Source organism: Oncorhynchus mykiss, chromosome 10, assembly GCF_013265735.2.
Source record: "Oncorhynchus mykiss isolate Arlee chromosome 10, USDA_OmykA_1.1, whole genome shotgun sequence".
Lineage (NCBI taxonomy): Eukaryota > Metazoa > Chordata > Actinopteri > Salmoniformes > Salmonidae > Oncorhynchus > Oncorhynchus mykiss.
In genome coordinates, this window is record NC_048574.1 from 19,514,092 (window position 1) to 19,524,967 (window position 10,876).

Below are 10,876 nucleotides of genomic sequence, written 5' to 3' on the forward strand. Positions count from 1 at the left end.
ACCCTATGGAACAACGGGGGCACGGGCACAGGCACGGTCACAGGCACAGGCACAGGCACAGGCACAGGCACAGGCACACACACACACACACGCACACACGATAACATACGCACTATACATACACATAGATTTAGTACTGTAGATATGTGGTAGTGGTGGAATAGGGGCCTGAGGGCACACAGTGTGTTGTGAAATCTATGAATGTATTGTAATGTTTTAAAATGTTATAAACTGGAGAGTAGCTGCTACTTTGGCAGCAGCTAATGGGGATCCAAAATAAATACAAATAGAAATACCCTGATGCACAGGGCTTCAAAATCAAGTGCCCCTATCCCCAACAGTGAAAAAAAAATACAAAAAAAGGAGCAAGCCTTTATCGTTGGTTTTTCAGAAATATTTGGTGATCGAATAGGAATGACTGGATGGTGACCACTGCTGTAGACCATTCCTCAAGCAAGTGGAGATGGAGGGAATCTCCAGAGTTAGCCATCTCTGAGATAGGTTGTAATTCTGTAGGTTATCAGATAAGTGTTTTGTAAAATCCATGAATAACTTCGTAAAACCCACAACCTTCTGATTGGTGGTGTTAAAGTGATTTCCATTTTTCAGATTTTTAAGACCTGGAACATTCTAATCTTGTTGCTGTAAAATTTACTCCAGATTTTCATCTGTGTGTTGGTTGGTCTGTGAAGGGCTGCTTCTGCAGCTCAGGTGTGCATAATGTAGTGTACCCAACCACTATAGGGTCTCTGTTTAGAGTCTTTAGATATCCTTTTATATCATGATGCCACAACTTAATGGTACATTTCCACTCCCTGTAAGCACTCTATTGCTACCCTGGTGAAGTATAATCTTACACTCCAAATGTACAATAAAGATTTGTTGATGCATGACGCCACAGTATGGCATGTTTCCACTTCCTGCTGTTTTTTTGTTGCTAACCTAGATCCGGTAACGAGCTCGAGCTCCAACAGATATCTAAAAACTTTTGACAACTTCAGACACTGCTTTCTAAGTTTTGCGTTTGCGCAATAAACTACTTGAGGGAACTGCTACTTGTAGGAAACGTCTGTTCACTAACTAACCACAGGTTGTTGTTTCACAGTGTTCCGTTATTTCCTTCATATACTTTGAGTTCCAACCAGTCTTTAGGTAGAGGTTTCTTTGATCTCCCTGTGAAACTGCGAATGTGCAGACCGCTGACGAGCAGGTGGTATGGCCTCAACCAATCAAGAGCAAAATAATTAGGTCTCTGAGTGGTTCTTACTCTAGCACACTTTCTGTACCAACTGAGAACTTTAAAGTAACTTTAAAGTAACATGTCTCTTAGGATTTTAGCCAAATGAAATACTAATTCTGAGAGTTGTGTTAGCATCATATTTTAGCTTTATTAGTTGTGGATCATGTCATTTAGAGTGATAGATGAATAAAAAAAATAGTTACACTGTTGGGGGAAAATGGTCTCTTGTAGAAAGGAAAGAGTTGTGGTTTTGGCACTTGTGAGCTACTTAGTTCTGCAGTGGGTGTTTTCCTCCATTGGACAGGAAGACATGACAGGGAATGTAAGTGTTTGTGTGAGTGTGCATGCGTACTTGCATTCATGATCAGCTATTGTGTCTGAAAGACATACAGAAGTACCGGTACACAGAGTCTTTGGCTAGAGGGTGTAGGTTCACAATGCTGTTCACAATGCTGTTGCCACAAGCTTTCTCTCTCCTAACCACCCTCACCCTCTCTACCCAATTTACTGGTGAGTATTTCTGTCTTATTGTTGCATTTTGGTAGGATTTATCTATTAGTTGTACAGTTGTACAATGATTCATTGTAAAAAAAATTGTAAGCTACAGTAGCATTTCAGGGTGATTCGTCCATTCAGTGGTTTAGTTGTTTGAATCAACATACTGTAAGAGTTGAAAACCAGTTATTGATTGACCAGTCAATGTAGATATGAATATTATATTGTAACAGCTATTTGGGTTTGCTTTGTTTCAGTAGCGGTCCGTGCTGTTTTTTATGAGCATGGCCTTATTTCTATTACAGCATATTGGATGACTGTCATTCATATTCCATTCACCCAGCTCTATGTAACACTGATAGGTTTATGCTACAACATGATACAAAAATGTTCCCTATACCCATCATGAGGTTGCTTCCATCTAGCCTATGAATTCAAGTTTACAACGTAGGTTGTGAGAAAAATGTCAGTAATCAAGGTAACCGACAATTCAATACCGCTTTGCACACTCTTGCCTGCATCTAACTTATCTACGGTGTAATCAATAGTACAAACAGTTGTAAACGAGAGTTTGTATTGGACAAGTTGAGGTACTGTATGTTTATCCCCATTCCGTTTGCTTCCGTTTAAGAAATGTTTTTCACTTTCAATACAGCGAGATACAAACAGCATGATCACTTTTCTCATTGTATAATTTCTTCTTGCATGTACACACTCTCCTCTTCTCATCTTTTCCCTTCGCTTGTGGACTTCAGTGCACAACAAAACCGCTCTCTGTGAGCAGGCGAAAAAACCTTTCCAAGCCAAACCTTCATACCATAAGCGCTCAACTCTACACACAGCCTACTTCATTGTCACCATATTAGCTAATGTCATAGTCAACATAGCTTAAAGAACTAATGCGTTAGTAAACCCCTTCCTCTGAGGAGTCTCCACTGCTTTGGTTGCATTAATCTGGAACATCAACTTTTAGCCACTTCATATAGGTATTTTCAGTACTGGAAGTATGTAAATAGTATGGCCTAATATAGCATGATCTTAATATGGGATGAACTTTGTTGTTATTACCATTATTTGTATTTTTGTTCATTTCCTTTACTCTCACGTAGTATCATGAGTGTACAGTATCCTGAATATGAATGAGCACATAACCTGTGTCCTATTTTATTGTGTTAACTTTGGATTGAAAAATGTTCCTGTTTGGTTCCGCAGGTTTTAAGGAGAACGTTAGAGCAGCCGAAGGCAGTCCTTCCCACCTTCCTTGTCCCTCACCCTTTGGATTTGATGGGAAAGTTGTTTTTAAATGGAAGAAAATTGGAAGTCCTGGCATTATTTGCGAATACAATGTGAATAGAGAAATCAGTTCAGTCGTATCCTGTAAATCTCAATTCAAGGTAACCGGACAACCTCCTAAGCTGTATGTTACAGAGCCAAAGAGCACCGACTCTGGTCTATATACCTGCTTCATATCAAGAGTCATACCACCACCAACCATTGAGAATTCCTCCTCTGTTGATCTTCAAGTTACAGGTAATTTATCTCGTTGAAGATATCACTTTATAAACACGTGTTTACTGGTTTTTGTGTCTCTAAATCAAAGCATACAGTAGGATATTAGCATACAAAGCATACAGTCTTTTCACTGTCGTTCTAGTTCTGACAAGATTCTTGACACACAAGGTCATAGAAAAACTGTGATAAACAGACACTGAACAGTGGGGTTAGCTAAATCAGGTTGTTATTTTGCCCCAAGCTTCACAATCACATATGGCAGGCTGGACACTTTGATTGATGACACTATCTATAACGGTAAATCTCTGACCCTTGAAGGGCTTGTTGTTTCAGAGACCTACCATGAGGACAACCTTTTGACTATCATCTGTGTCAGCACATCCATCGGGGTTGTGGCCATCGCAGCTGTCACCATAAGTATTTACAAATGTAAGTCTTGTAGTCTATAGATTTTTGGGGGGTCAGTGCTTTCTTAAGCTTACACAATTTATACATATTTTTCTATTTACACAAAAGGCCATGTAAGTTCCATGGTCAATTACTTTATTCACAGGCTTGATCATTTGAGATAACTCTCAAGTCACTGGTCTTGTAACCAGTTCACTGTAAATTGTGGTTTGTTGTTTGGATTCACTGGTATCCTGAACAAAGAAAGCAGAAGTGGACCATTACTTACAGACAAAATCTTGGCCACAGCGTCACCTTACATTTCAAAGTGATATTTACTCTCATTGGAGAAAAATTCAGCCCGCTCATACTCAAAGAGGAAATGACTACCTTCCCACCACCCCTGCTGTTGACGCCTTTGCCTGCTATCTTATGTTGACATCCTGGCTTGTAGGCTACCAATTTATGGACTAAACCACGAATCACATCAGCTTCCATTTTAGGACTCAGTGTGTTGGAGCACGCCTGCTCTGCAGCGCTCTCATCGCCAACACCTCTCTCCAGAATTTTTCGTCAAGTTCCTCCTTCGACTCCCTGACTGGCTCTGGTTCACCCCTTGGTTCTGATATTATAATTTGATGCTATAGTTGTCTTTCTTTTACCACCACACAATGATAAGTCATTGTGAATTTTGCACAGTTTAGTTTACAACTGTTTCAGCATTTCGAAAACAAATCTTGAAGGTTTAAGACTGTATAGTCTAAACTGTCTTTTGTGTTTGTGATTTAACAGGGCGTCACGATCATCTAAAGAATTAATGGACCAAGGCGCAGTGTGCGTAGAGTTCCACATGTTTAATAAATGAAACCCACCAAAAAAATACAGAACGAACGAAGCGTGAAGTAAATGCAGTGCTCAACAGCAACTACACAAAAACAAGATCCCACAAAAACCCAGTGGGAAAAAAGGCTGCCTAAATATGATCCTCAATCAGAGACAACGATAAACAGCTGCCTCTTGATTGGGAATCATACCAGGCCAACATAGACATATAATAACTTAGATAACCAACCCTAGTCACACCCCAACCTAACCAACATAGAGAATAAAAGGCTCTCTATGGTCAGGGCATGACAGTACCCCCCACCCCAAAGTGCAGACTCCGGCCGCAAAAGCTGGCTCAATAGGGGAGGGTCCAGGTGGGCATCTCACATCGGGGGCGGCTCCGGTGCAGGCACAGGACATACCGGACTGGGGAGGCGCACTGGAGGCCTGATGCGTGGGGCCGGTACAGGTGGCACCGGACTGGTGACACGCACTTCAGGGCGAGTGCGGGGAGCAGGCACAGGAAGTACCTGACTGGGAAGGCGCACTTGAGGGAGATTGCGAGGAGCAGGCACAGGACGTACTGGACTGGGGACACGCACTTCAGGGAGAGTGCAAGGAGGAGACACAGGACGTACCGGACTGGGGAGGCGCACTGGAGACCAGATGCGTGAAACTGGTGCATATGACACCGGACTGGTGTCACTCTCCTCAGCATGCCCGCTCTGCAGCGCTCTCATCACCAACACCTCTCTCCAGAATTTTTCGTCGAGTTCCTCCTTCGACTCCCTGACTAGCTCTGGTTCACCCCTTGGCTCCGCCGACCACCCCATGTGCCCCTCCAAAAAACATTTTTTGGGCTGTCTTTTGGGCTTTCTACCTGGCCACGAACCCCGAAGTCGTCGCTGTCCTCCCTTCTCTTCTTGCGTCTCCCTCCAAGGAAGGCGATTTCCTCCCAAGTCCAGGATCCCTTCCCATCCAAAATCTCCTCCCAAGTCCATGATACTTTCTCCACCTGGGCACGCTGCTCGGTCCTGTTGTGTGGTGGGATCTTCTGTCACGATCGTCTAAAGAATTAACGGACCAAGGCGCAGCGTGCGTAGAGTTCCACATGTTTAATAAATGAAACTCACCAAAAAAATACAGAACAAACGAAGTGTGAAGTAAATGCAGTGCTCAACAGCAACTACACAAAAACAAGATCCCACAAAAACCCAGTGGAAAAAGGCTGCCTATATATGATCCTCAATCAGCTGGGAACCATACCAGGCCAACATAGACAGATAATAACCTAGATAACCTACCCTAGTCACACCCTGACCTAACCAACATAGAGAATAAACGGCTCTCTATGGTCAGGGCGTGACACGGGGATTCTATGCAGGGCATGCAACTACAGGTGAGTCATTTTCAGCATATGGACTCTGTGAGGTCTGTGCATAGACCTACAGTTCCTTCAGAAAGTATTCTTATTCCTTGACTTTTTCAACATTTTGTTGGGTTACAGCCTGAATTTAAATTGGATTAAATTGAGATTGTGTGTCACTGATCTACACACAGTACCTAATAATGTGAAAGTGAAATTATGTTTCCAGACATTTTAAAAATGTATAAAAAATGAAAAGCTATAGGTCTTGAGTCAATAAGTGTTCAACTCGTTTGTTATGGAGTAAAAATGTGCTTAACAAGTCACACAATAAGTTGCATGGACTCACTCTGCATGCAATAATAGTGTTTAACATGTTTAACATGATACACACATACACATACACACATGTAAGGTCCCTCAGTCGAGCAGTGAATTTCAAGCACAGATTCAACCACAAAGACCAGGGAGGTTTTCCAATGGTTCGCAAAGGGCACCTATTGGTAGATGTGTAAAACAAAAAAAAGACAATGACTATCCTTTTGAGCATGGTGCAGTTTTTATTACACTTTGGATGGTGAATCAATACACACAGTCATTACAAATATACAGCGACCCTTCCTAAGTTGTCAGAGAGGAAAGAAACCACTCAAGGATTTCACCATGATTTTAAAACAGTTACAGAAATGAAAGGCTGTTAGAGGACAAAACTAAGAATGCATCAACGACATTGTAGTTACTCCACAATATTAAAATAAATGAGTAAAAAGAAGGAAGCCTATATAGAATACAAATATTCAAAAAAGTAATACTGCCAAAAATAATTGCTAAGAAATAAACTTTTGGTCCTGAATACAAAGCGTTATGTTTGTGGCAACCCCAAATCACACCCTGACTGAACCAAATAGAGAAATAAAACATCTCTCTAAGGTCAGTGCATTACAGTACCCCCCCCCCCCCCCCCCCCCCCCCCCCTCTACTCCAAAGGTGCGGACTCCCGGCCGGAAACCTGAACCTATAGAGGAGGGTCCGGGTGGGCATCTACCCTCGGTGGTGGCTTCGGTTCGGGACGTAGCCCCCGCTCCCTACGCTGATCCCTACGGAGGCCTGGGAACCCCCGCTGGGGGCTCTGGACTGCAGCTCGTCGCTGAAGACTCCGGAGTGCTGACCGTCGCTGGAGGCTCCGGACTGGGGGCAGTCGCTGGATGCTCCGGACTGGGGACCGTCGCTGCAGGCTCCTTGCCATGGATCATCGCTACAGGCTCCGGGCCATGGATCATCACTGGAGGCTTCGTGCCATGGATCATCACTGGAGGGTCCGGGCCATGGATCATCACTGGAGGCTTCATGCCATGGATCATCACTGGAGGCTTCATGCCATGGATCATCACTGGAGGCTCCGGGCCATGGATGATCACTGGAGGCTTCGTGCCATGGATTATCACTAGAGGCTCCGGGTCACGGATTATCACTGGAGGCTTCGGGCTATGGATCATCCCTGGAGGCTTCATATGTGGAGCCGGAACAGGTCTCACCGGACTGAGGAGAAGTACTTGCAGCCTAGTGAGTGGAGCTGCCACAACACGTCCTGGCTGGATACCCACTCTAGCTCGGTGAGTGTGGAGAGCTGGCACCGGATGCACTGGCTATGACGGCGCACTGGAGGCATAGTGCGTAGAGCCAGCGCAGGACACACAAGACCGTGGGGGCGCACCGGAGGTCTGGAGCGCAGAGCTGGCACAACTCATCCTGGCTGGATACCCCCCATAGCCCGGCAAGTGCGGGGAGCTGGAACAGGCCGCACTGGGTTGTGCTGGCGAACTGGGGATACCGTGCGAAAAAGCTGGCGCAGGATAACCTGGGCCGAAGAGATGCACCGGAGGCCAGGAGATGGGGGCTGCTTCTCGTGCTTGCTTCGTTAAGCCAACTCCTCGTAACGTAGCCGTTCCGCTTTAGCTGCCTCCATCTCCTCCTTCAGACGGCGATACTCTCCAGCCTGCGCCCAGGGTCCTTTCCCGTCTAAGATCTCCTCCCAGGTCCATTCCTCCTGACCATGCTGCTTGGTCCTTTGGTGGTGAGATCTTCTATTACGGCTGTCGTCGTAATAGGAAAAAGGTGCAGCGTGGTAGGCGTATATTTTGAAGTTATTAAATGAACAACCCAAAAAAACAAGAAAGATAAACGACACGTAAAGTAATGTAGCGCTAAACCAGCAACTAACAAAAACAAGATCCCACAACAGAAAGTGGGAAAAAGGGCTGCCCAAGTATGATCCCCAATCAGAGACAACGATAGACAGCTGCCTCTGATTGGGAACCATACTCGGCAAATCACAAAGAAATAGACAACCCCAAATCACACCCTGACCTAACCAAATACAGAAATAAAGCGTCTCTCTAAGGTCAGGGCATACAGTATTTCCATACTATGAGGTTGAAATAATATTGTGAAAATGATTATAATGCCCTTTTAGTGCAAGAGCTGAAATATTAGCCTGTTTTGGTGGAATGGAGTTTTGGCCTGACTGGTGACATCACCAGGCGTTAAATTAATTAATAGACCAATAAGAAAGAGAGTTTCAAACCTCTCTGCCAATAACAGCTAGTTTTCAGTTTTCCCTTCAGACCACTCCTAGACAGTCTTAGCAAAATTGTTGCTTGAGAAATTGCTCTTCGCTAGGAAGCAATTTTTTGTTTATTTTTGACCATTTTAATTTAAAACAATCACAGTAAGGTTCTTAATTTTTACCCAGAAATGATTGGATATTGGACCTTTAACCTTTTAACATGACACAATTTTATTTTTCATTCACCACATATCAAAATGATGAATCACTTCTAGACTTTAGACTAGCGCATTGAAGTTGCTGTGTGTCACACCGGCACAATTTTTGGCAAAATGTTTTGATTTAAGAGGGCTTTAATTAGCCTTTCATGTCCCCGGAACACCAGTTGCCCAATCCTACTCTAGAAAAAAAATGGGTGGCCCTGAGCTCAGCACAGCTCAGCTCAAATCTCAATATGACCTTTTGGTTCCCACAAACTTGTCATACAACACAACAGAGGTGTGAAAAATTAAGCTAAATTGAGAGTTACCAATGTTTTTCAAGAGTAGTACGGTATCAATCAGCCCACATGCAAAATGTTATTTTAGTATGTGCTTTATTTAATATGGTGCATGATCGTCTAAAAAAATATTGGATACAAATACATTTATGGTGTTACAGCTCTGTTACAGCTCTGTTTAAAAACTGTAATTTAATTTGATTAATCTGTGCTATTTTGCACCACCAAAATGTTGCCTGGAACGCAGTAAGTAGTAGGCAACTATTCAGCTTAAGAGTCAACACAAAATGTGATTAGTTGATTGGCCTTCTCCCCATGCAGGTCGGCAGAGGACCAATGATGAAGGTGATTCCGTCTCATATAACAACAAGGTGTACGAGAACTTCAGTTTCAGCACACAAACCCAACAGAGACAGACGACCACTGCGTCCATCCAGGAACAATGCATTTATGAGAACTAGACAATCTTAATCTCACTCTGACACCCTTGTTCCTCTTTTCATCCGAGTTCATAGATGTGACATTATGACATTGCCAGCAGTAAGATTTTAGCTTGGTTTCCAAAAAGACAAGGCCTGTAGCTTTCAAATGATATGTCAATTTCTATTTTCTGATTATTATTTTTTTTTTGGGGGGGGGGGTTCAGAGTTTAACAGGTTAAAATATATCTGACAATCACACAAAAACTCTTTCCAAACATTTACTCTAGGCATACATTGGGTGGTTGCCATTGATATCATTAAATTGTATATAACGTTTTCCTCTTGCTGTCCTTTTTAATGTGATATAAAACCTTACTGTGCGTGTGTGAATCACTCTGGATAAGAGTGTTTGGGCCAATGACTACTGGTAAATTAATGTAATGTCCTCAACACCTGCTTGGGACTTATTTTCTATGAGATTTGCATGTTCTGAATATCAATCCTGTGGAAATTCATTGCTAAATTAACATGTATGTAAATGGTTTAATGTACTGGTTATCTGCGTTGCACCTGCAGACTCATGACTTTTCTTGACTTCTTCTGTTATTACAAGTACACATGGGTTGTTCCAGAAAAGGTTGAACAACTCTGAGTTCCTGTTTGAGTGCCAACATTGCTGTCAATGCTACAGTCTGCTTTCACGTGACTGGAAACAATTAGGGTGCAGTCTATCAAGTTCACCACTCAGCAATGTTGCTGTCCACTTCTGCAGGTCCCTCAGCCATTTTTGCCATCATTGATTGCAATATTATTTTTGATGTGGAGTTTTTTTCACAGTTCACAGTTTTATGACTTTATGACTTTTCACAGTCTTCAGAGTGAACAATTCATAATTTCTAAAGGTCTCTTTTTGCTCACCAAAGCCACAGAGTATATACAGTACCCATCAAAAGTTTGGATACAGCTACTCATTCAAGGGTTTTTCTTTATTTTTACTATTTTCTACATTGTAGAATAATACTGAAGACATGAAAACTATGAAATAACACATATGGAATCATGTAGTGACCAAAAGATGTGAAACAATTCAAAATATATTTATATTTTATATTATTCAAAGTAGCCATCCTTTGCCTTGATGACAGCTTTGCACACTCTAGGCATTCTCTCAACCAGCTTCACCTGGAATGCTTTTTCCAACAGTCTTGAAGGAGTTCCCAGTTAGCTTGGGTGCTTGACTGCCGTTGAACGCTGGATCAACCCTACTCCTTGGCCAAAGCATCCAGTGTGTGCTCTGAACGCTCTGAGAGCGAAACGCTCAAAATTTACAAACGGACAATCTGACAACACTCTGGATTTACGAACGCCCAGAGTGCACTCTGGCACTCCAGATTGAATTCACGAACACACGCAAAATCGTAAAATGTCTAGCTAGTCATTTGCTATGCTAACAAGCTAGCAAGAGGTTGAATAGCAACAGCATCAACTTCCGGTAGACAGGCGAAGCACTAGTACGCTCAACTTAAACAATACGGTTCGTTTACAGTATACGTCAGCTCCTGAC

General features: G+C 42.9%; 1 protein-coding gene across 2 annotated transcripts; it reads left to right on the forward strand.

Moving 5' to 3' along the window:
• Positions 1 to 1,205: 1,205 nt before the first annotated feature.
• LOC110533458 lies at positions 1,206 to 9,650 on the forward strand. 2 transcript variants are annotated; one of them, XM_036989849.1, is made up of 4 exons: positions 1,206 to 1,750; positions 2,948 to 3,265; positions 3,581 to 3,676; positions 9,212 to 9,650. In XM_036989849.1, exons 1-4 carry the CDS (start codon positions 1,585 to 1,587, stop codon positions 9,349 to 9,351), a joined length of 720 nt encoding a protein of 239 aa, XP_036845744.1. In that variant the 5' UTR covers positions 1,206 to 1,584; the 3' UTR covers positions 9,352 to 9,650. The 2 variants fall into 2 exon arrangements, with proteins under 2 accessions (XP_036845744.1, XP_036845743.1); XM_036989848.1 differs by having other exon boundaries at positions 1,277 to 1,750; positions 3,566 to 3,676.
• Positions 9,651 to 10,876: the final 1,226 nt, after the last annotated feature.